The 27,382-nt window shown below is 40.0% G+C and overlaps 1 protein-coding gene across 4 annotated transcripts in view; it reads right to left on the reverse strand.

Annotated features, from left to right (window-relative positions):
* The window catches only part of LOC140463907 (myosin-10), a 154,775-nt gene extending 134,804 nt beyond the window's left edge, over positions 1 to 19,971 (reverse strand). For all 4 annotated transcript variants that reach the window (XM_072558375.1, XM_072558373.1, XM_072558372.1 and 1 more), the window contains exons 1-2: positions 19,776 to 19,971; positions 7,475 to 7,847 (exon numbers count right to left, since the gene is read on the reverse strand). In XM_072558375.1, coding sequence (XP_072414476.1) covers positions 7,475 to 7,819 — 345 coding nt within the window. In that variant the 5' untranslated portion in view covers positions 7,820 to 7,847; positions 19,776 to 19,971. The remainder of the gene's footprint in view (positions 1 to 7,474; positions 7,848 to 19,775) is intronic.
* Between the last annotated feature and the right edge of the window lie 7,411 nt (positions 19,972 to 27,382).

Below are 27,382 nucleotides of genomic sequence, written 5' to 3' on the forward strand. Positions count from 1 at the left end.
AGACCCCACTGGCTAGGCTAGCATATATTGTCCATTCTTAACATCCCAAATGATGAGTTACTGGCTAAATTTGTTCTACTGACATGTAAGAAACTGAATGTCGCAGGTGGTGTCATCTTGCACGCAGGATATGACCATCTAGTCATAGTCTGTAAATGTTGCAGTTTAATCTAATCACTTTGGATTGTTTTTGGGTGGCATGTGACTATGGAAGAATGGTAGAGAGTTGTCTTGCGCACATGACTGACCAATGTAAAACCCTGTATAAGGGGAGAACGGTTCCCTTATTCAGAGAGCCTCACTTGACACGCTCCACAAGCGAAGTGTCAAATGATCCTCCAAAAGCTTGCACTTGCTGAAATAAATAGTGGCTGTTCACAGAAGTTGGCGTATTATAGTTGCACCAAGCATGTAAGAATCTCACGAAGGGAACCTAACAGTTTGAGGTAGTGCAGTCTTGGGGGAACCAGGGGGATAAACAAAAGCCTGATGACAGTGAAGGAACAGTGATAGTTCCCAGCCAGCCAGGATGATTGTGTGGCAAGGAGTGCAAGTTACCAGCAGTGCTGTCAAAAGGAGCCTGGCTGTGTACGTTGTAGATGGTAAGCACCACAGTGCTGAAGACAATAAAATGTTGAAGGTGGCAGATAGAATGCCAAAAAAAGCAGACTGCATTGTGCTTGGTGAGTATTGGTGGGGCTGAGTGTATACCATCACAATCCTGACTTGTGCCTTGTTAGCAAAGACATTGGGGGAAGTTAGAGTTATTTACTAGAGAATTCCTAGCCTCTGGCCAGTTTGTGGCCAACGTTAAAAATGCTGGAAGTCATGGCACACAATTGAGATCCAAAGGCCTGCATAGCTCTAAAAAGGTGGGGGAATAAAGTTGCTAGCAACCACAATATTTATGGCATTCCAGTTTAGTTTCTAAACAATGGTAACTCAATACCAATAATGGGGTTCAATGATAGTTTCACAAAAAGCTTCAAATAAAAGGGGAGGTGTTCAGATTGTAATCTTGGAGATAGTCATTATCTGGCACTTGTGGCACAATGTTACTTGTCACTTATTAACCAAAGCATGAAAGTCAAGCCTTGCTGCATTTGGAGCGACTGCTTTAGTAACAGAGGTGCACAAGTGGTGCTGAACATTGTAAGGCTAGAAGTGAAGATGTTTGTTCAATGCAGAGATCATTGTACACAGGACTGGACACTACTTATGGAAAGGTGGTAATACTGGAAGCAGTTCTGAGGTTTACTAGACGAACACCTGTAATGAGCAGATCTTTAACAGCTAGACAGACTGGGCAGTATCCTCTGGAATTTAAAGTTAAAGGTGATGTAATTGAAACATACAAGATCCTTAAACAGAATGCCTGGGTTCAAGTCCCACGTGAACAAGAGGCAAGAGGTGACATCTCTGAACAGGTCTGTTAGAAACTCATCTACATCTCGAGTAAAGAGTATCCTGGAGAGGAGATTATTGACCTTCAATAACCATCACCCTCTTCCTTTAAAGTAGGGACAACTTCATTCAGCAGAAGAATTCCTCTAACCACTCCAGACCCCAGTTATGCTAGGGCACCAAATGTTGCCTCAAGGTCAAGGGTAGTTACTCACTTCAACTCATTTACCCACCATTTGAACTAAGCTTGCAACGAGGTCATAAGCCAAGAGATCAAGGAGTGAAGGAGTGTTGCTTGATTAATTAGATAATTCGACAAATTTTGGCACAAATTGCCAAGAAAGTTAAGGATTCTGCAGGACCAACGCTGGTGCCAGTTGGCAAACCCAAATACCTTTTAGCTATTTTTCTAACAATGCTACAACCACGTAGCTTGCTCAGCCATTTCAGATGGCATTTAAAAAGTTAACCCCATTGATGTGGATTTGGAGTCATGAAGGATGGTAGTGAAACTACGTTAATGACTTAGTTGGAAAAAGGGAGGACTGCAGATGCTGGAGATCAGAGTGGAGTGTGGTGCTGGAAAAGCACAGGAGGTGGTCAGGCAGCATCCCAGAAGCAGGAGAGTCAATGTTTTGGACATAAGCCCTTTATCAGGAATGAGGCTAGGGCCAGAGGGCTGAGGGGAATCTCTCATGCCCCAGCCCACAAGCTTCATTCCTGATGAAGGGCTATGCCCAAAACATTGACTCTCCTGCTCCTGGGATGCTGCCTGACCTAGTGCTTTTCCAACACCACACTCTTGACTAATGAGTTAGATAGGGTTAATTTTTTTTTAAATCAACCAGTTCATGGACACCGCATTGCTGAAGATAGCTTTTTATTTCAAAGCTTTAGCTGAATTCAAATACCATTTAGTATGGAAGGATTTTATCCTTGTATGGAGAGCATTAACCTGAGCCTCTAGATTTTGTTCAGTGATATTACTATACCTTATCCCTTGAAGACCCCTTGGTGATTTGCTGTACTCCCATTAATGTTATTTGGGAGAAAGCTCAAGAATTTTCACCCAAAGTGAATGAACAATGACAGTTAGAAGCTAGGGATAAGAGAAAGTGATGGGAACTTGCAGGTAGGCTTGCTCATTCACCTGCTACCCTCATTCCAGGGAGCAAGTTTTCAGAGGCTTGGCAAGTTGCTACAGAGCACTTTGTAGATGGATCAGCCTCCAACGTTGGTGCACCAATAGTGGAGGGAGAAAACTTTTTTAAAAAATAAGTTAGTGGATGGGGCAGTCTGGTTACTGGCCTATGGGAGTGAACCACCCATAGCCTATATATAAACAAAACCAAAAAATACTGCCAATGCTGGAAAGCTGAAAATGAAACAAAAAGCATTGGAGAAACTTGGCATGTCTGGCAGCATCTGTAGAGAGAGAAATAAAAAAAGTCATATCAAACTTGACACCACCTTTACTACTCTTTCCACAGATGCTGCCAGACTTTCTCCAGCAATTTTACACCCACAGCCTGACTGAAAATGACAAGACCACTATTAGACATTTGATACTAAAAAATGCTAACTGTTGAAAGTGCAGAAAGCTGCTTCAAGTCAGGTTTCATCCTAATCTCCACTGGAAGTCAACTGCACCAGATTTTAAAATTGTCAACTTCCAACTGGTGCATTAAGTAAAGTGACCAAAAGTAATCTTCCCCTACACCTAAACAAGTTTTTAAAACAAAATTTCAAAATATTTTTTGTTCTGCAAGGCAGCAAATCTGCAACAATTAACTATTCCTGAACCATTTCCACAGACAAGGCTGTTCAGAATTGAGAAAATTAACGAGCTCTGAGGACATCTCCAATTGGCATTCTTATAAAGTATCACATTTATCTATAACTTTGATTTGAGTATCAGTTAAATCTTTTGCATAAAAAGCCTCAACTCAACAGGTCCTCACTATGCAACCATAAGTCTCTTCCCATATAATTTCACCATGGCCTTTTTTTATTCCTTTCTTACCAAGGAGATTCATTTATTCATTGAAGAAAACAATACTACTGGCCTCAAATCGGTGGTAGCAAGCCCACATTGTCTGCATTTTCACAATTAAGCCTTGGATTTAAATCAGCAACTCAATTACCTGAACAAAAGCAATCTGCATTAAAGACATCCATTTGTCAATCCATGTGCTTCAAACATTATTAAAACTATCCATTTAAAAAAATGAAATAGTGACATTAGCTCCCTTAACCAAACTGATCTTTTCAAAAGGGTCATTTGTATTTATTCTGTAAGTTTACTACATTTATTCTTGGTTGTAATGCATTCCAGCTTACAAAAGTGAAATATAGTACCATTATTAATTCAGTAGGAGCCAGAGAGATCAGGTACAATTACTCAACTGCACACCAGTTTCCACTGGAGTCCGATTCAACAAACAAGCTCAGAGCCTCAGGCTCAAATAGCCCGAAACTTGGCACCTTGCATCACAGTCAGCAAATCAAGCTGCAGTTCCATACCATTAGGACAAAACAAGATAGATCCACTTACAGCAAGCTCTGTTTAATAACTACCAGGCAGTTGCTAAAAAAATTCACAAGATACCTTGGAAACTGGTATTTATTTTAAAGAAAATAACCACAAAAAAAAGTATTCCTGACCCCAAGCTTCCACTGCAGTTCATAACACTCAAAACAAGGACCAAGGTCAAGGCCATTATTATGTTTTGAACAAGGACACTGATCACCTTATAACTCTAGTTTGCCACATAGAAATACAGGGACACACCTGAGATCAGCAGTAATGATCTGAAGCTTCCTCCAGTACAGGATTGTGAAGTGTCTGGCTTCATACTCACGGTGCCTACTGATGGCAAGAATACAATTTGACACCATCGCCTCTCTCCAAAATCAAACAGCTCACATGTAAATGTGGTCTAAGTAAACATTTATAATTCAGGCAAGGGTCAAGATTGTCTGTTTGTGCAATAGAGAATTGCACAAGGAGAATTCTGAACTTGATGAGCCAAGTTCATCGTTCATTTTCCCTGCATAATCTACCCATAAACTAATCACTGAAGTAACTTTTCAGTGGTACAGAATTGATCCACTTATAAATAAAAGCAGTTCACTCATTTATTCTAACAATTATTCCTCATTCATTTCAGGGCTGATTTTAGGCCAAAACAAACTATGGACTTCCCATGGCATAACTGGGTTTGAAAAAAAAAGGTAAAAACAATGACTGCAGATGCTGGAAACCAGAGCTTAGATTAGAACGGTGCTGGAAAAGCACAGCAGTTCAGGCAGCATCCGAGGAGCAGGAAAATCGACGTTTCGGGCAAAAGCCCTTCATCAGGAATACAAGTCAATTACTCCTAAATTGAGAACCTTACACAGCATGAAGGAAAACAGAAACAAGGATATTGTGATAAAAAGGTTCATGTGCATTAATCAGTTGTAGTCCTTACATTAAGTGACAACTGGTGTTGAATGATTAAGCAAGTGTTTTCAACGAATTCAGCTGTTGTGTGCCACCAGTTTAAATATGGCAAGAGGCCAACCTTACTATGCAACAATCCTTCATTCAGTGGTGACCCAGGAATTTTATTTCATGGCTGAGCAACAAAATGTCCTGCAACTCCCAAGTGCCAAAGACAGTAAGCCAAGTCACTAATTTGCTGTTATTGGCATATGATATGCTTCAGAAAGCAATATAAAAGCATGGCGGGGGCGGGGGAAGGCAGTCAGAATTTACTTAAATTGTCTTTGATCCATTACCATTAATCTGTCCAACAGAAAACATAACTGAACAGCAACAGGAGAGAGAAAATTTGAAGAAATTTAAACCTTAAATAATACTTCAAAACAAAGCTAAGCACTTATTCTAACTCAACCAAGAGCAATATCTACAACCATAACTTTCAAGCCAACTTGCTGTTAAATTTTCAAGAGAGTCAGTCACAGCTTCGGAGGAAGAACAAACAGAAGTAACAAACCAAATCAGAATGTTTCAAACATGGATTTGTAAAACAACCCCCTTTAGAATCAAAGTTAGACGATAACCATCACTGCTAAAGATATTCCTAAGCATTTAAAGAACACAGCATCATTAAAATAAAGCAAAAGTCACAAAAATCAACTTGCTTTTGGCAGAGCAGAAAAGCAAGCCATTTCTGAAGCCTAAAAATTAAAGTACCACTGACATTTAGAACTGTCATTTCTCTAAATGGAGATATGAAACAATATTAGCCTGAAGTATCCACTCAAATGCACCAATTTAAAAGAGGCACAAAACAGAATTTAGCAGTGTAAATTGCACACAGTTCAATCAGGTTTCTGTGATCTATGTAGTAGTGTGACAGAGAAACAGGCTCCACTCACATGCTCCAGGAGTGAGACTACCACCTTTCAGGGCTTCCACAAATTGCTCTTATTTGCAGATCCAAGAATGAGACTTGATATTTTGGACATACGACATGAAAATAAGTTAAACATTTTAACGAAGTTACTAAAGTGTGACAAATCCTTAATTTAAAGGATATAAAGTGCTGCTTTTAGAAGAAAGGACAGAGTTTTTCCCAGTAATTTGTTTTTAAAAATGGATACTCAGGTGATAGATTGACAGTTATTAAAAACTTTCCTTCCTGTTGGCAAAACAGTTTTAGCTGTTTTAAAGATGAAACTAAGCTACTATAAAATTTCAAAGAATTTATTGGGTAACATTTCAAAATGTTACCCAAGCACATTTACTGATGGCAGATTTCATGTTTGAAATATGACATGAGCCAGGGAATCTAAACTAAATCTAAGCCGCCTCAGGCGACTGACTGTGTGGAGTTTGCACGTTCTCCCCGTGTCTGCGTGGGTTTCCTCCGGGTGCTCCGGTTTCCTCCCACAGTCCAAAGATGTGCAGGCCAGGTGAATTGGCCATGCTAAATTGCCCCTAGTGTTAGGTAAGGGGTAAATGTAGATGTAGGGGTACGGGTGGGTTACGCTTCGGCGGGGCGGTGTGGACTTGTTGGGCCGAAGGGCCTGTTTCCACACTGTAAGTAATCTAATCTAAATCCAAAACAGAGCAAGTGACCAAACAAGCAAAAAAAAATGGAACTATACTCTATATAGTTTTAGAAACGTGGTTGGAACCCATCAGTTCATCACATGGCTAATGTCCTTTGGGCTTTATGCTCAAAAGAGCAATACTACTAAATATCGTGAACGGTTTGTAACTTCAGATAGTATGTGATATCATCAAGTCAAATTTTCTCCATGCTAAGCCCAGTAAAATATCAATTAGAGATCAGCATAATTTTCTTTCTTCCATCTTAGCCCTTTTTGCTCCAATGAAAAATGAAAATATTGTATCACTTGTCAAGAGTGTATGGGCAGTTCATCCAATGGTAACTTGGTCAAGGTCAGAGTTCAGGTGAAACCCTACCCTAATGGACAATCTTTATGCCATCACTTGGGTAAGGCCAAAACCCCAGAACACAAATGGCATGCTATTCCATAAAAGGTGAAGCATCTAATATTGGAGCAATGTTTTAGAGCTAGTAATTCAGAGATAAATCTCATTTGTTGGTAACGATCAAATGTTCAACAGAGGACAAGCATACAAGTGATGTCAGTGATGAAGTATCAAAATTAACAGTTTAAAATAAAACCAAGTGATTATAGAACTTGCAGCTTCAAGATTAAATAGAATTAAAGCTGGGAATGCAAAATTCAGCTCATCAAGTAGTGGTCAGCATGTAAGGCAAAATGATGCCCCCCCGTAACCAAGTATACTCATATATTCTAATCAATGAAGACCCTTAATTTTTATGAGCACATTCAAACTTTATGCATCAATTACCAAGCGTGCAGGCATGATGTGTCTTAAATATACATCTCCTCTCAATAGGAGACAATATTCTAAATTATTGCACTTTGAAAAGGAAAAAAGTGATCTTAAATGTCTCAACAATATAAACATCCTACTATAATTTCCCTCAAAAGGAGGATCACTGATGCTAGTCTAAAATGATTTTTTTTCACTAGACTGAACACATTAAGATTGTAAACTTACATAGATCAATCCAGAGTAGTATCGATCCTTCAAATTGTGCAAGACTGAAGCTTCATTCAAGCATGTTAACTCAGCCATGTCTTCCACCTTTGAGAACTTTGGTGGATTCATCTTCTGAATATCATCCTTGTTGACGAGAGCCTTCTTGCCATTCTCCATCAGTTCCACCACAACCTCATCACCTCGCTCCTCTCTGATGCTAGCTGCCTCAAACCCATGGCGATCTGATGGCACCCAAACCAGCTTCTTTGCTGTCCAGTCAGCTTGAGTTGCAGGGTTGTAAACCAGCGCCCTATCCACAAACAGATACCTTTCTGGATCTTCTTGTGTACTCCGCTGAGCCATCAGAATTTCAGAAAGTGGGCAACTTTACCTGCAGTAAACAGATGGCACAAATTAAACAGTCATGAATTCTGCAGATTTTTTTTGAAAAAAATTAGCCCAAAAGCCTGGGGAGAGGGAACATAAAATTAAGACAATCACAACGGCTGTGTACATGTAGCAGAATTTAAAGACATTGCAAATTATTAAAACGGTGTTCAGATTTCTATTAACAATTCTCACACTCACTGCACAAATATAGTGCATTGAGTCACAGCTGGAAAGTCAGAGTTACCCAAACAGGAAAACGAAAAGAGTCAAGATCTTGAGGCAAATAACAAAGTCACCATTTAAACCGGGGTGGGGGAAGAAGAGGGAGAGGAGTAGGGAGAGAGGGGCGAATAACTACTGTAATCCAACAGAAGGTGTGGAACTATTAGAGATAAAGTGATACGTGCTGAACTCAAAAAGGATTTGAAATGTGAAGTTTGGTACAAATGTTGCTAAACTGTAAAGTCTGCACTTCTGCATCAAGATAGTACAGTACAGGCCCTTCATCCCTTGATGTTGTGCCAGCCTTTTATCCCACAAAATCAAACTTCACTGTACTATTATCTATGTGGCTATCCAAGAGTTGCTTAAGTTGTCCCAAATGTCTGACTCTAAAACATGGAATGCACTCTGTAGTAGAGAAGAACTTATTTTCATTACTATGCCTCATCTTGCACACTTGTCAAGCCTCCCCTCATCCTTCTTCAAATGAAGGAGAAAAGCCCTAGCTCCCTCAGCTTTTCACAAGACCTGCTGCCAGGACTGGAGGTCATCCTGGTAAATCTGTTCTGCACCCTCTAAAGCTGCCACAGCTTTCTTGAGGCAACCAGAACTGAACACAAATCTCCAAGTGTGGTCTAACGAGGGCTCTATAAAGCTGTAGCATAGCCAAGGCTCTTAAACTCACTCAAATCTCCCTGCTAGATGAAAAGGCAACACACCATATGCCTTCTTAACAACACTTAGTCCACTCAGTTGCCACCCAAGCTAAGGACATGGACCCCAAGGTCCCTCGGTTCATCTACACTGCCAAGAATCCTGCGTACTGCACTGAAAAGAAAAACAACCTTCCAAAGTGAATCACTTCATAATTTTCCAGATTAAACTCCATCTGCCACCTCAGCCCAGTTCTGCACTCTGTCAATGTTCCATTGCAACTAGAACAGCCCTCCATAATATCCACAACTCGACCAAGATTAGAAGAGAAAAAAGTGAGTGCCGAGTTCAAGTATTATCATAACTGGTCAAAGATTCAAATCCAAAGAATGCAGCCCTCAACTAAAATATTGCAACTAAGTTGAATGATTGTATTTTTGATAAAGAATCTTCTTCCAGCATGAACCATCGCATTCAGAACAAAAGAAGCCAGTAATGGATCACTGGCAAATACTTAAATGATTAATACCTTTCAAAAAAAAACATAGGACAGTACTTTTGAATGTTAGATGATTGTGGATGAATTTAGATAACTTTGTACTAATTCAACAAATTGATACTCAATACAAATTGGGAGTACTGTAACTTTAGATTAGTGGCAGACATTAGCTGCCTTGCTATCATAGTCTGCACAAAAAAAAACACCAAAACATTTTGCTGCTGAAGTCTATTTAGGATATTTGATCCGTTAGATGATACCAGCAATATTTTGCACATATGGGAACTATAAGAAATCAAACCAGAGACAAATCTGCATTGCATGAGGTTTTTAAATTCTCAAATTCCAATATAAAAAAAAGTGGCAATTTCACAAAGCATCACCCATTACTAGCCTCTCAATCTGATGGAAATGGCAGTGGAGATAAGTACCACCATTAAGCAAGTGGCCAACTGTGGTGTCAGCAGACCACTCTTAAGCAATCTTAGCTATGAATTTCCCACCATATTGCTTCAACAGCAGTTGTATAGGTAAAGACAATCATTTGCAATAGATTTATTGAAACAAGTACCTCAGATGCATGACTGCTTCATTTCAATAACTGATTAAAAAGCCAACAATAAGAAAGGAACATTAGTCCAAAACCTGAATTCGTGGGTATGGAGAATTTGAATCTTAGACAAGACATTTAGATTAATTGACGTTTCGGGCAGGAGCCCTTCTTCAGGAATGAGGAAGGTGTCCAGCAGGCTACGATAAAAGGTAGGAGAGGGGGACATTGGAAATGCGATTGGTGGAAGGAGGTCAAGGTGAGGGTGGTAGGCTCTCTCTCTACAAAGATTTCAGTGAGTCCCCCTCTCACTGCACACCCCAGGTCATTTCCGCTACCCAGAAGCTCTTCAGCCCACCCCCACTCCAGCCTATCACCCTCACCTTGACCTCCTTCCACCTATCGCATTTCCAATACCCCTCCCCCAAGTCCCTCCTCCCTACCCTTTATCTTAGCCTGCTGGACACACTTTCCTCATTCCTGAAGAAAGACTCATGCCCAAAATGTCGATTCACCTGCTCTTTGGATGTTGCCCGACCTACTGCGTTTTTCCAGCAACACATTTTCAGCTCTGATCTCCATAACCTGCAGTCCTCACTTCTCTATTTTAGATTAATGCTTGCCGACTTTTCACAGTTCAAGTCTATTTGAAAACCATTACCTTTCATGACACTATCAATTGCTGCAATCAAAACTTAAATGATTTTCATTACCTTCACCACCTTAACACCAAATGCATTCAAAGTTATGACATTGCCCACTGTCAGGATGCCACATTAATGGATCAATTGATGTAAAATTAGCGGATAAACCATAAAGCCAAGTTGTATTCTTAAAATCAGAATGACAGAATTCTCTTTAGAGAATCTCAAAACTAAAACATTACTTCCTGGCATCAGTATATATGCAAGACAAAACCATTAAGCCAAAATATACTCAGCCATTTATTCCAAGCTGGAAAAACCGGCCTTCCAAATGGAGTGACCATCTAAGTTAGTTTCAACCTGGGGAGGCAGTGCTACTGGACTAGTAAGCCAGAAACCCCGACTAGAATGTTCTGGACTCCAAAGATGTGCACGTTAGGTAGACTGGCTGTGCTAAATTGCACAGAGTGTCCAGGCTAGGTGAATGACTTATGGGAAATTCAGGGTCACAGGGACATGGTTGGGGGTGGGGGTGGGGGTGGGGGTGAGGATGAGCACTCGGGTCAGATGCTCTTTAGGAAGGTTGGTGTGGACTCAGTGGGCTGAATGACCCACTTCCACACTGCAGGACTATGATTCATGGATTCAAAAAACCCAACCATAATGGATTATGAAATTTGAATTCAAAATTAAAATCTGGAATTAAAACATTCCAATTGCAACCATGAAACTCTTGTTGATGGTCAAGAAAAACTGTTTCCTTACAAAAGGAAACAGTCATGCTTGACCTACAGCAAGGTGGCCGACTCTTTACCCTCTAGCAATTAGGGATGAACAGTCAATGCTGACCTATTCAGTAATACCTACAACCTGTGAAATTAATGGTCAAGATGCCTTAATGTCCTTTAGGATTCAACATCTGATGCTTACCTACCATCTAAATTGGTTCAGAGGCCATTTAAGGACAATCAAGGATGGACAAGTGTATCTTCACCAGTAACACCCACATCACAAGAGAATAAAACAAAAACTGAGTCACAGATTTTGATGACAGGACTACTGGGTTCCACAAAGTATTGATGCAGACAGTGCACAAAACACCCAATGCACCTTAAGTTATTAATATGTAAACCAACTTATTGTGCTAAGTCTGATCCAGCATCTTATTTCATACTGTGATAAATAGCAAGTCATAATTCGTGGCCAAATAAGTTGAGCTGACTTTCTCCTGCCAAGGAGGAGGAAACCAAGGTTAAAAACTTCATTACTCCAAAATCAACTTTTATTTTATTCACTTTGCTACAGACCAACAATAGTTCAAATTACCACCATAAGACAGGCTGAAAAACAATTCCTGATGACATGCCTCTGATCCGTTATCACTAGTTTCAGCGTCACATCTTAACACTTATAATAAAAAGGAGACAATGTTTTTTCAATTACCATATTAACAGAACAATCCACCTCAACTTAGAATTTATTCATATTAATTTTGTTTTACAAATTGCAAGTCATTCCTGGTTTACTTCAAAAAGGGTCTGCAGAATCTACATATTCCTTGCACATTGACTAATTCTTCAAAATGTCATGTCTTGAGGGTTTAGACAACTCAAATACAAAAATCAATAGAATACTCATCTGTTGTTTCAGTGTCATTTAAAAAAATCCTCTCTCAAGGTATTCAATTATACATCAGCTTCCCACCTCCCTCTTTCTACACCTTCCTCCCTGCCCCCTAACATTTATCTGTGCTCCCTTAGCCAATTATTGCTGAGATATGGATGCTACTGGTTGTTAAAAAAAACTCTAATTTCATAATTCCTGCCTAAGTCTGCTTTCAAGTTTCCTTGTCTGTACTTATAGATAAAATATGCCAAGCTATAAATCAACTTTCCACCTTAGAGATGCTAACAGCAACATCACTAGAAGGGCTTAATTACAACAATTTGATAGAGGTTCCATCAGCAATATGGACATAGATATCAAAAACAAGGACTAATGACTAAAATATAGCAAATTACACATGCAAACACTGATACTTAGACAAATCACCCTTTAAAAGTTTGGTTCAGACAGAAGATTTTCAATCAATTTGCACCATTTGTAACTTGGCACCACTCACCATTCAGAGCACCTTATGAAAGCCCACAAATCCCCAAGTGGCCATCATGATTTAATACAATAGGATGCCACATTTCAGCTTTTTGAAAACATCTGAGGAATTTCAGTGTTTACTTCGGACATCTCAAGAGCAACAAGAAGTCATTAATTCAAAAGCAAATATTCAGGAAACCAGAGGCGGGAGAAACAGATCAGTTGACAAAACTATTTGGAGTTGGTATTGTCTGAGAATCTGACTGCCTGAATTTGTTTTGAGCAAAAAAAAATTCCTATAGAAAGCAAACTAAATATTAAGGAATATTCCAGACTTTAAATGGGTCTGAAACAGAGCACAGGCTGAATTTTTGCCTAAGCAAAATATTCCTTATTCCTGATTCTAAATCTCTCCCATCACATTCACATCTTTACTATTAAACTAGGGCAAGTTCTTTAGTTATGAAGTTTCTTTTTCTATTTGATTTTAGGTCAGCAGTATTTGCATAAAAATCAAAAGTTCAACAAAGGACATATTTTACAACTAGCCTATTTCGAAGAAGTGATGACAAGAACTATGTGTCAATGGCATTTAAAGATTCTTGGGTCTTGACAATTTCAATAAATCTAAATTCTAAATAAAGTCTTTAAAATGTCATATCGCATCTACAGCTGTCTTTACTGCAGGGGATCGAAGATTTCCTTTGGTACCCAATAGTCTAACAACCCATTTTAAATACAGACAAGTGCAGAGCAACATAGAACAAGTGAACAGGAATAGGCCATTCAGTCCATTGAGGCAGCCTCATTCAATATAATGATGGCTAACCAAAAAATTGCAGTGGCTTTTAACTCACCATATCCCATAACAGTATCCTACTGGCAATCAATACTAATCTCTACAATATATTTTTTTTTAAAAATCACTCAAACACCACTTCCGCAACCATCTGGTAGAGAAACTCTCGGGTTTACAATACTGAGAAAAGGAAACTCATCTCAAACTTAAGTAATATTGCCCCATATTTTAAAAAAAAAATTGTATCACCCAGTTCCAGACTCTCCAATGAAGGAATACACCTTACCTGCATCTCTTACCTCATTTAAATATGCTGCTTCAGAGAGCTCACGTCATCTCAAACTTAGAGAATACAGACCCAGTTTGCCTAATCTCCTTTAGGATACTCCTATCATCCTAGGAAGTCCTGTGAACCTTCACTGCACACCCTTCAAGGCAATGATATCTTTCTTGAAAGAAAGAGACCAAAATGGCACACAGTCCTCCAGGTGCTGTCCAATCAAACTCAAAAAACTAAAGACAGACATCCTACTCCTGTACTCAATTCCTCTTACAATAAAAGTTAATATTCCATTAACCTTCCTACCAGCTTGCTGCCCCTGCAGGTTGGCTTTGTGGTGATTTATTAACAGAAAACTGGGGTTCCCTTTCTACTTCTACACAGTCTTCACATTTCACCAAGTACTCTGCACATCTGTTTCTCCTACAAAAGTGGATAATCGTGTCTCTCTTCTCTTTCGTGCACCCCTCCCACCCCCACCATGATACTCCATCTCCCTCCTTTTGCCCATTTACTAAGCCTATGCAAATCTTCCTGAAGCCCCTTTGTATCTTTCTCACAAGACATTCCTACTTAGGTAGTTCATATCACTTATTCCAAACTTGCAGATGATAAAACCACATATCAAAATGGATATACAGTGAACAACTGGTGGCCCAGGTACTACTGCTTGTGGTTTCTTACCAATCACAACTTGCCAACATAAGACATTTATTCCTTCTATTTTCAGTTAAAATACTATTATCTCCTAACCCATGTGCTTCACTTTTTTCCTAAGCCTACAGGGACTTTCAAATTTAACAAACTTGATGCAGAAAGGATTTACAAGGATATGGCCAGGAGTGGAGGGTTTGTGTGAGGGAAAGGCTGAATAGGCTGGGTATTCCCCAACCACCCACAGCAGTGGAGGCCGACAGGTGACGTTAGAGGTTTGGAAAATCATGACGGACAGGGATGGGGTCAATAGCCAAGGTCTTTATCCAAGAGTGGGCAAAGAAAACTAGAGGGCATTGGTTTAAAGAGAGGAAAGCATTTTTTTTCTTAAGGACCAGAGGGACAACTCTTCACAGAAAATGGTGCATGTATGGAACAAGCTGCTGGAGGAAATGAAGGAGATGGATACAGTTACAGCAATTAAAAGCATCTGGATGGGTGCATGAACAGGAAGGTTGGGAGGGATATGGGCCAAATGCTGGCAAATGGGACTAGGTCAGATTAAAGTGTCTGGTTGGTGCAGATGACTTGAACAGAAGGGTGTTTTCATGCCGTATGACGACTCTATAAAAGCCATCTGAAAATCTAAATATTAGGACAAACTCTTGCATTTTTAGAACTTTAATTGATGGCACAAAAATCATTTGAACTTTATGATTTCAACTATTTGCAGACAATTAAAAAAGCTCATTCCTTCAAAAGAAAGTCCAAATTGTTGTTTCACATTACTGTGGCCAGAGCCAGTGAAACAGCCACTGTTATGAACTCTACATTGCCCATGGTTGAGCCTGATGAAGTTTCTGCCAAACTTCCAGGAATTTTAATTAAATCTTTTTGGCAATATAACAAGCTCCTGCAAGTTTTCCTTAATATTGGCTTACAACATTGAAGCATTGTTTAATAAATCATTTAACACTTAGGTCTCTCCCAAAGCCATCTCAGCAAGCTGAGCTGTACAGGAAATGGGATTTCAGGAACTAATTATTGCACTGCTTCGTTTCGGACAGCTTTGAACTTAAAGTCAGATTCATATAGCCTGGAAAAGACGCTTTGGTCCAACCAGCCTATGCCAAGCATAATCCCAAACTAAACTAGCCCCACCTGCTCCTGGCCCATATCCCTCCAAACATTTCCTATTCATGCTTCCATCCAAATGGATGGAACATTGTAATTGGAACTGCATCCATCACTTAAAGTTCATTCCATGCGCAAACCACCCTCAAATTTGCCTCATGTCTTTAAGATTTCTCTCCACCAAAGTGCGTCCCCTAGACTTTAAATTCCCCACACTGGTAGAAGGGAAACCACCATCAAGTCTATCTAGACCTCATTATTTTATAAACTTCTTTCAGGTCACCTCTCTATCTCCTATGCTCGAATGAGAAAATCTCCCAGCCTTATTTTATAGCTCAAGCTTTTCATACCTAGCAAAAGCCTACTAAATCTATTCTGAACCCTCTCCAGCTAATAAAATCCTTCCTCTAGCTGGTGAGCAGAACTATATATGGTACTCCAGAAGCAGCCTCACCAATGCCCCGTGCAACCTCAACATAAAGTCCCAACTCCGGAATGGTGGCAAGCACTGCTGCCTCACAACGCCAGAGACCCGGGTTCAATTCCCACCTCAGGCGACTGTGTGGAGTTTGCACATTCCTCGTGTCAGTGTGGGTTTCCTCTGGGTGCTCCAGTTTCCTCCCACAATCCAAAAATGTGGGAGTTCAGAGAATTGGCCTGACTAAATTGCCCATAGTGTTAGGTGAAGGGGTAAATACAGGGGAATGGGTCTGGGTGGGTTGCACTTCGGCGGGTCAGTGTGGACTTGTTGGGCCAAAGGGTCTAGTTCCACACTAAGTAATCTACTACCCTACATCACAAAAAGGACTAAAATCAATGAAGGTAAGTAAGTTAGTAGCTCTGTCAAAAAGTATAACAGACCAATAGCGATTACCAAGTAATTTATGGCTAAAGACAAGCAACAGTGCTGTATTTTAGAGAGAACTGAAAGATGGCTGAACTTATACTGGAGATGATTTTAGCTAGTACATGAGAAACACTTATCAAAATCTTGATATGCAGAGTCTTGCTACAAATTGGCATGGGATATTTCTTTAATTGTGAATGAAGCAGAGCACTGCAATAGCCAAAGAACAGTCACATTGATGATTTTGTGACAGAGTACAAGTGATAGGTAAGGACACATTTGAGAATGGTTGCATCAAACCTCATGGTGCTGCAAAATGTGGCCTTTGCAGAACTCTTGTGACAAAGATCACATTTCTTCAAACTATTTCTCCCCACCAACAACTCCAGCTCCACTACAATGGAGTTAGCACTGGTGCCAAGGACTTTCAAATGTAAAACAGTATGTGCTTTGATGTCATGGCCATCTACAATCACCTTTTGAAGAAGTAAACTAAGCCCATTATCAATTGTGGGAATAGGAGGGCAAAAAGAAAAAAAAAGGGATATTCATCTGCTCTAATACTCCAACTCAACTCCCATTATGACTAGTCCCAGTCAGTCATTCTTTCCCTTCAAACTGTGTCTACACATTATAAGTGCCTACCGATCAATATATTTTTTAAAAGTGATAATGTAATACCCTATTCATTAATGTTTTATAGCAGCATGTCAGAATCTCCCAGTCTCAAATTATGTGAAACTTTTTTTTAAAAAAACCCAATCAAGATCTTTAGTTTGAACACAAAATCAGTACAAGTTGTTTCCATCCTTGTTGAGGAGATTAAAATGAATACAGGTAGAAGCTTCCACTCATTCTTTACAATATTGTATGATTTTGTCTTTATCATATAGCCCATTTCCCTCCAGTTGCCTTTGCATTTCCAGCCTTGTTATTGATCCACTACCACAAACTTTTGTACTTATTGCAATTTAGCCAATCAGAACATCAATTATTTTTGACCCCAAGTTCCAGCATTTCAAGTCATTTTTATTTTGTTGGATTTTGAAAGGAGTGTACATTTTGAAATGTACATGAATAGAGCCAGATTTTGTCACAGAATTCAGCTTCAACCTTAAGGTGTATACTGAAATTTGGTTGTGTGGCTGCAGGAACATGGAATTTTCCATTAAATCTGCCTGAAGACCAGCCAATGTGACCTGCTTGTTATGGAGACAAACCTAATACCAAAACTAACACTGAAAGCAAGGCACACATTTTAACCACCTGGAAACAAGGCAGCTGGCAATGCTAAACCCAGACACTTAACCAGAGAGATTTGGGAAAGATAACCATACAGGTTCTACTATGACAAGGAGGAGATAAGATCAGTTTTTGGGTTAACCACTAACCAAGTTACAGAATAGATTTAGTTCAAATAACAAAGAATGCAGAGAATTAAAGACAATGAATCACTAGAGAGAACCTTGCTACAAGAACAAAAACCAAAAGAACTGCAGGTCCTGTAAATAAGAAACGAAAACAAATTGCTGAAAAGGCTCAGCAGGTCTGGCAGTATCCGAGAAAAGTAAATCAGAGTTAACAGTTCGGGTCTGGTGAGCCTTCCTCAGAACAGAGAAAATTACTATGAGCCGTTCATTCACATATGCTTGATTAAGTAAGAGGACTTTGTTTAAAAGTGACAAAAAAAAAGGGTACTTGCTGCCTCACCAGAGGAACAAAGTACTGTTAAAGCTGAAGTCTGGAGTTTCAAACAGGCACTTTCTGCTGAGAGCTCACTAATGTTAAAACAGTTCATAGGGTTTGTAATTATTTTATCAGGTTAATGTGAAAGTATTTTTCCTGTTATATTACTGTAGGTGCCCAAGTTGCATTTACTCAATATTGATTATGCTTTAAAAAAATCTGAAATTACAAGAACTGGATTCTTTATGTTAGAGATTACAGGGAAGCTTATACACCCTTTAGCAGTTTTAGTCACCAAACCTCCCATAGATAGCTTGTAGATTTGTACCCAAGAGTAAATATAGAAAAACAATATTGGTGGGGTGGGATAGCTGTGAAAGAGAATGAAAGCTACCTGTGGGCACACAAACCAGGTGGCATACAGAGTAAAAGCAGTTGGGGTGGTGAGGGGGTTAGAATTAAGTATTCCAAATCTGTCCACACCTGAAATCAAAAAACTTTAATTGTAAATAGCTTTGAACACAAATATAATGAATTCCAACTTTATGATGCCTTTAATTACTGTACATTAAATAAAATTTTTAAAAAAGTCTATCAAGTGTACATAATTGTTTAAATATTTAAACTTAAAACAATTTCCTACCAACTGAACCACGTGTGTATTTTTAAACTGACTCAGACCTTCAGGGTGGTATGAAGCATGTATAGTCAGTAAACATACAAAAATAGCTCTTGAACAATATGCAAAATTGTAAACCATTTAGAGCACAATCTTTATAAAATAGAATGATGATAACATCCATTAACAATGGCCTTCATGAAACACAGAGGTACTCAACTAGACTACATACCAAAATTCAAATTTCTGCAGCAATAGCTCAATTCTCATAACTGAAGGTAGAAGGCTGAGCAGTGAGAGGGGTAATGTTAACTTTAACATCTTCATTTGAGATACCAATTTTACCAAAAATTAGCAAGACATTATGATGAGAAGAAAAAACACTGATCAGTGTCTTCAAGAGTGATCGTGAAAAGTTAGATCTCTTCAGTCATGTTAAGTCACTTGTTTGTCAGGTTGATACCTGATGACCCAAAATAAATATGCAATAATCAAGGTGCTTGACTAAGATACAAACATGTGAAAACAGCAATGACCTTATCTGGTGTGATACCTGTATATGGTAGGGAAGTGGAGTAGCAGAATAGGTCACAAACTATTAAGTCATAAGCATATACTAGTCAATGACTGGTGTAAAACATGGCCCAGTCATTGCATTCACACTCAGTTTGGTAGAGTTTAAAATGGGAAGAATGACCATCAGGCTCAAAGCTGACATTTTTTTGGTCAAAGCATATAGTTACATATTTTGAAGAAACTGGATAATTTCACATAAACAGGATAGTCCACGGATATAGACCAAATCCCAACCCTTCCCCAAAACGTAGCTTACTTTTGACTTGCTGCAATCACCACATTCATTCACTTCACCCATAACAAGACGCATTTATTCCCCCACCCCCTTCCCCAGGAGCCTCATTCCCAATTTGGAAAATTGGAAGGAGTGAGACAAACGCAAGTTTAAGAATCTAGCGATCTAATTGCACAAAAGACAATCCTTCAAAAATAAAAAGAGGAATTTTTCAAAAGCTATCAAAATTCTCCCCTTCCCACAAATAAAAGAAAAGAACTCAGCTTTATTAGAAACAACTCCGTTAGTTGAGAATAATTCAATGACCTCACCCAGGCGAGTTGAGCCAAGCCAGAAATTCCTCAGATAACGGGAACAATGTTACACGTTTCAGTTGAAGAGACATTCAAACAGGACAGCCCTGGATACAATGTGACCAGCAGCTCAAACCTCTTACCTCTCGCTGAGAAAATAAAAGCACCTCTGCAACCAGGAGAAACTTCTTTAGAAACAGATTCGACGAAATCCAGACAATGCCCCTTTCCTCCCCGCTATGGCAATTTTTATTCTCCCCCCCCAGCTCTACTTTGAACGCACTAGCTCCCTAATAAAAAGGGAGGACCGACAACGCCACCTCAACCTCTTCTGTTGAATGCGAGCCCCACCCCTTAGCACCGCTGATTGGCGCCTCATTCATAAGAGCCCCAATTGTTCCCCTCCCCAATCGGTCAATCCGCCCGTCAATCATGGGGAGGACCCAGGGCGGCTTCCGCTCGGTGTCAGCCGCCCAATCACAATGCCCCATGGAGCTGTCAATCATCTAATCTCCTGGGAGATTTAAGACGCTATAAAAATTCAGATTGGTTCTTTCTCACATTAACCGCAGCGTTTCCCGGAAACTTCCGCTGCTGAGCTAGAGTGTGGTGATTGGGGGGGGGATGGTTGGGGTGGGATATTGGGAAAAGGGGCTATGCAGTTTATGAGAATAAATTGGGGGTGCTTCCTCCCTTTTCTCCTTCACTGATGAGGAATGATCGTTGGAGAAGCACGTATTTCCTAGCGCAGAGAGTGTAAGCCTGCTGCAGCCTCTGATGTTGGGAGGTGGGAGAGAAAAGATTTGGTGAACCGTGTCCAGAAAGGGGATGACATCATGCTGCAAACAACCCTGGCTTTGCAGCGCCGTCCAGTGCCAGAAGCAGCAGAACAAACAACCTCTGCCTTGCTATTGTGTCCTTCAAACAATTGCTTTACATGCAACCAGCAAAATGTCAGAGGAAAACATAATTCCTAATAGGGGAGGGGACTGTTCACCTGCATTACTAACGAATTTGATACTTACCGCAATGGTTGCACTTGTAGGAATTCACAACAATGGATATAATTTAAAGCCAGCAATTACATGCGACATTTTTATTGGCAATTTAATTGAGCTTTTATATTGCGAAAGACATTTGGACCCTAAATCTAAATATTGCAACGGTCTGAGTTAACATTTTAAACTACTCCGCCTACATGGTTCTCCGAAGCTCACCAACACTTTCTTCAGGGCAACTAGGGACACAATAAATACTAGTCTAAGCCGGCGACGCCCACGTATCAAGATTTTAATTTTTTTAAGTGTAATATGATCGACAGCATCTAAAGAACTGAAACCACCCCCCCCCCACCTTGATATTTTTAAACAGAAAAATGTGAAAACCTTTTTTTTGTGTGGGTGGCGTGCTTCTTTTGAATTTGTTTTCAGTCAGAAGTAGAACGTCCGACTCATTCATCAAGCTATTTCGCTGCATGCATCAGTAAAGTCTTGCTATTTTAATTGGCGCTTATCACTAACATCCAACATCTGGTTCCATTGACTTGGACCGGGAGACTGTGAGAGGCTATTCATTGGCCATATAAGGCAAAATGAGGTGTGTGGAGATATGGTTCAAATCGCACGCACGCCATTACATCACTCTCTGGTGGGTTCCGCAGTCCATTTTCACATTTCCACAGAGGGCCAGAATATTGCGTTGGATTGTAACATTTAAAATCAGTACTTTTTAAAGAAAAAAAACACTGAATCATGTGTGCGGCAGTTTTCAATCCGCAGAATCATCGAATTCTTACACGACAAAAGGGTGATTATTTCGTCTGTCCTGTCAACACCGGCTCTGAATGAGCAATGCCCATACTAACGCTAAACCTTCCATTCACCCCTTATAACCCTGCACTTTTATTTCTTTACAAGTAAAAACTACTTTTCTCATCGTAATCACGTAATTCTGTCAGGATCATGTACAAAAAACATATAGAAGCATTGCTTATACCAATTCCTCTTTGAATTCCATATCACGTCTCCAGGGCTTCCTTAGATCTTTATTAATAAATCCTACAACAATTCAAGGTTAGCAATTTACTTACTATTCCCACAGCGCAGCCAATTTCAACAGCGGAAATAACTTTACTGGCAGTATAGTTGTCAGAATTCACGCTTTGGAATGTATCGTTTTTGCAATGAAAGATAAAATGTCCAAAGTATTGAACATCATAGTGGCTTAAATACTATTAAAATTAATATCACCAATTATTCTGTTAGAGTGACGACAAAGCAGCTTTGGAAACCTCTTACTATTTTTGTCTAACTCTATATGCACTAGTGAATCTTCAGATTATATGATATTTAAAATGATACTTTAATTACTTTGTGTTTATATTTCAATGTTATGGCCCATCAAATAAATCTCATGTGACATTTTGAAGTGAATACAGTAAGCTATTCATAGCAATCACATCTAATAAATAGTTTATGGCCCAGTCACTTCGGAAAAAAGATTATGACATACCAACTGCTATGTAAAAATATAAAAAGTCACTGTAAATAATGACTTGCAACAGCATATCATACACAAATGACAGAATCATTTGTGAGAAAGTATTTTTGTGTCTTAATAGATAGAAAATCTAGTTCAGCGGTAGTGGTCATAATGCTCTTTCATGTGAGTGTTTACACTGTGCTGATCAATATGGAAGCATTACACTAGAACCTCATACTGCTCTCTCTCTCACATACAAACAATAATCAGTATGTTGTTCAATGTGAAGTTATCACAACTTCACCTAGTCCTGTCCTCCCTCAACATCAACACACATACTCACATACAAATATATATGGTGATGTGGAGGTGCCAGTGTTGGACTGGGGTGGACAAAGTGAAAAATCATCAGGTAACTAGTGGAGCAGGATCATAAGACACAGCTCGTTTGCTATAAATTCTATGATCCTGCCTAACTAGTTGCCTGATGAAGGAGCTGCACTCTGAAAGCTAGTACTTCTAAATAAACCTGTTGGACTATAATCTGGTGTTGTGTGATTTTTTAACTTTATACAAATATATAGGCACCCTTTTTCCACTGAATGCGCAACAGTGATAGGAGAATTACATTTTAATATTTCTTTCCTCAGCCTATGTGTGCTAAAATAAATTGTAGTTATCTTACTGTCAAACTATCAACATAACTAATCAATTCACTCAGTGTAAGCCAAGGAATAAACTTGAAATCTGTCAAGGCACAGACTGAGCTGATACCGTGCAAGTAATCAGCAATGAATGAAGGGAAGATTTTTAGTTCTGTACAATCTGGTATATTCACTGTCTTTTATTACCCTGCAAGTTTGATGTGAGAAGTCTTACTTTTTTAAAAATTAGATTCCCTACAGTGTGGAAACAGGCCTTCCAGCCCAACAAGTCCACACCTACCCTCCGAAGAGTAATTTCCTTCTGACTAATGCACCTAACATTATGGGCTATTTAACATGGCCAATTCACCTAATCTGCATATCTTTGGACTGTGGGAAGAAACCAAAGCACCCAGAGAAAACCCACGCAGACACAGGGAGAACGTGAAAACTCCACACAGACAGTCACCCAAGGCTGGAATCAACCCTGGGTCCCTGGCGCTGTGAGGCAACAGTGCTAACCACTAAGCCACCATGCCGCCCCAATTGCAGGTGTGTAATTGTGTGCAAACTGACTATATCATTTCAACATTGACAAAATTTCAAAGATGCTTTTCCAATATTTGCTTTAGTCTTTATGGTAAATAGTATAGACCACAAATTCTTCAACCTTTTTTTCCTTCCTGTTTTGTAGGTGTCACAATACTTAGTTCTGGTCTTCAAACGCCTTTTCTCATCTTAAACGTGTAATTTATTATCATTTATTAATTTACTTTATAGAAACAGTGGAAGTTTATTCTTGAGTCGCACTATTCAGCAAATTACCGTTACTGATGTTACAGTTACAAACCCAGGAAATTCTGCTAATTCAATTCCAATTCAATTCTTCCATGCTATCAGATTTCCTACGCGTATTACACTTTTCTTATAAATATACTGAATGTTTATGTAACACCCTTTCATTTTCATTCCGTGTATCTTATGAATTGAACAATGACAGTCTACAATAAAATGTCACAGACGTCCTTAGTTTATTTATATTTCTTCTGCTACTTGGCTACATGCTCTGTACAACTTCAAAGGTTGTTGCTGATTTATGTGAAATTTTGTTTAAAGGTATGCCATTTTCTAGGAACATGATGATTAATGGGACTGTTGTTAAACCTTGTCAAATGTAAATTATCATTTTATTTGAGGCTTAAGGAAGTGAAAGGAGATGTATAGCTTAAAACTTCAGTTATCTTATGAAAGCTGTCATGTATTGCTGGGGGTCAAAGTCAGGGATTATGGGTTCGAGATCCACTCCTGGATTTGAGCTCAGTAATTTCAATTGACAGTCTAATGCGTTACTGTGCGAGAACTTTGCTTTTGAAGGTAAGCAGTAGAGTTATCACCCAATGTCCTGACCGATATTTATCTGTCTATAAATTTAAAAACTGGATGATCTGATCATTATTAGATTACGGAATGTGGAAGCGTATTTGTGTGCAAACTGACTGTATCATTACAACATTGACGACATTTCAAAGAGTACTTAATTGGCAGCAGTATGCTTTTCCAGTATCATTAGCCCATGAAAGGTATAGAAATGCAACTATTTATTATATGACCGTTGACCAAGATACTACTTTGGCGTAAGAATGTATAAATGTCAAAAAAGAGAAAGACTTGTATTTATGGTATTTTCAAGACAGCAGTACATTTCAATGCAATTTATAGCCAACGAAGTACTTTCAGGCACAGTCAATTTTATTATGTATGGCAGCCAACATGCACACAGCAACTTCTTCAAAAACAATATGATAATGATCTGATAATATGCTTATTGTGATGCCAGTTGAGAGACGCATATTTGGTCAGGATTCCAGGGACAATACCCCTGCTTGCCTTTGGAACAGTGGCATGGGATGTTCTTTACAGTGGGTGAACAGTTCATCCACTTTACCAACACCTGCCACCCTGACCTCAAATTTACCTGGACCGTCTCAGACTCCTCCCTCCCCTTCCTAGACCTCTCCATTTCTATCTCGGGCGACCGAATCAACACGGACATTTACCATAAACCGACCGACTCCCACAGCTACATAGACTACACCTCCTCCCACCCTGCCCCCTGTAAAAACGCCATTCCATATTCCCAATTCCTTCGTCTCTGCCACATCTGATCCCAGGAGGACCAGTTCCAATACCGTACAACCCAGATGGCCTCCTTCTTCAAAGACCGCAATTTCCCCCCAGACGTGATCGACGATGCTCTCCACCGCATCTCCTCCACTTCCTGCTCTTCCACCCTTGAACCCCGCCCCTCAAATTGCCACCAGGACAGAACCCTGCTGGTCCTCACCTACCACCCCACCAACCTCCATATACATCCGTCGTCATTTCCACCACCTCCAAATGGACCCCACCACCAGGGATATATTTCCCTCCCCTCCCCTATCAGCGTTCCGAAAAGACCACTCCCTCCATGACTCCCTCGTCAGGTCCACACCGCCCACCCACCCAACCTCCACTCCCAGCACCTTCCCCTGCAACCGCAAGAAATGCAAATCTTGCGCCCACACCTCCCCCCTCACTTCCCTCCAAGGCCCCAAGGGGTCCTTCCATATCTGCCATAAATTCACCTGCACCTCCACACACATCATTTACTGCATCCGCTGCACCCGATGTGGCCTCCTCTATAGTGGGGAGACAGGCCGCCTACTTGCGGAACATTTAAGAGAACACCTCTGGGACACCGGGACCAACCAACCAACCACCCCGTGGCTCAACACTTTAACTCCCCCTCCCACTCCACCAAGGCCATGCAGGTCCTTGGACTCCTCCATCGCCAGACCATAGCAAAATGACGGCTGGAGGAAGAGCGCCTCATCTTCCGCCTAAGAACCCTTCAACCACAAGGGATGAACTCAGAATTCTCCAGTTTCCTCATTTCCCCTCCTCCCACCTTGTCTGAGTCCCAACCCTCGAACTCAGCACCACCATCCTAACCTGCATTCTTCTTCATGACCACTCCGCCCCTCCCCCACTCCGGCCTATCACCCTCACCTTAACCTCCTTCCACCTATCACATTTCCAACTCCCCTCCCCCAAGTCCCTCCTCCCTACTTTTTATCTTAGCCTGCTTGGCACGCTTTCCTCATTCCTGAAGAAGGGCTCATGCCCGAAATGTCAATTCTCCTGCTCCTTGGATGCTGCCTGACCTGCTGCGCTTTTCCAGCAACACATTTTCAGCTCTGATCTCCAGCATCTGCAGTCCTCACTTTCTCCTAGATGTTCTTTATCCACCCAAGCAGGCAGGTGGGAGCCTCAATTTAAAGTCTCATGCAAAAGACAGCATCTCCTGCAGTAAAGGACTTCCTCAGTACTGCACAGGGGTATCAGCCTACATTCAAAAGTATTGGAAGGTCTTGAACTAGAACCTGGCGACTCAGATCTGAGAATGCTACCAACCCAGCCACGGTTCACATGTGTCACAAATAGTCATAGAGATGTACAGCACAGAAACTGACCCTTCAGCCCAGTTCATCCAAGCCGACCAGATATCCTAAATTAATCTAGTCCCATTTGCCAACACTTAGCCCATATCTCTTTAAATCCTTCATAGTTATATACCCATCCAGATGCCTTTTAAATGTTGTAATTATACCAGCCTCCACCACTTTCTTTGGCAGCTCATTCCATACATGCACTAACCTCTGCATGAAAAAGTTGCCCCTTAGGTCCCTTTTAAATCTTTCCCCTCTCACCTTAAACCTATGCCCTCTAGTTCTGGACTCACCCACACCAGGGAAAAGACCTTGTCTATTTACCCTATTCATGTCCTTCATGATTTTGTAAATCTCTATAAGGTCACCCCTCAGTCTCTGACACTCCAATGAAAACAGCCCCAGCGTATTCAACCTTTCCCTATAGCTCAAACCCTCCAAATGTGGCAACATCCTTGTAAATCCTTTCTGAGACCTTATCAGAATCTTTCTTTTGCTCTGCTTGATGAAACAAATGTGATAATTTTCTGATTTTCTTTTGATGTTCTGATCAGTTATTTCTACAATGTGAGATGAATAAAGTGACATTAAAAAGATTGCAAGGCGTAGCACAGTAATGTAAATGCTTCCATTCCAACCCCATACTGTTACACAATGACATCCAAAGTCAGGTTTACCTGCACTAACCAGCTATAATTTCCTTCAATTGTTAGTAGCTTTCACAAGACATGTAAGTGTTTATTACTCCCCTCCAATGTTCTACTGATTTTCTGTGATTAACATTACTACAACACATTATAATTCTGAACTAAATGTACTGACCACAAAATGTTTTACAAAATACTTTAATGATTTGTTGGCAGGAGAAAAGTCACCTTTAGGCAATATATGATTTTGTTGAATTTCTGAGGGAAGAGAAAATAAAAATGTGAAATCACTTGAATTCTTAACTATTGAGGTCATTCGTTTTAACTCAACATTCTGAATGATGCATTACATTTTGCTCAGAATAAATATTTTCTATGCTTATACTTTACATTATTTTGTCTTATTATGATATGCAATATTGGCTTTTATATATTAAAATCAACAGGTGCTTTCAGGCTTTAAAAATATTGTACCACACGTTGCTGTTGT

This window comes from Chiloscyllium punctatum, chromosome 39 (assembly GCF_047496795.1).
Source record: "Chiloscyllium punctatum isolate Juve2018m chromosome 39, sChiPun1.3, whole genome shotgun sequence".
Lineage (NCBI taxonomy): Eukaryota > Metazoa > Chordata > Chondrichthyes > Orectolobiformes > Hemiscylliidae > Chiloscyllium > Chiloscyllium punctatum.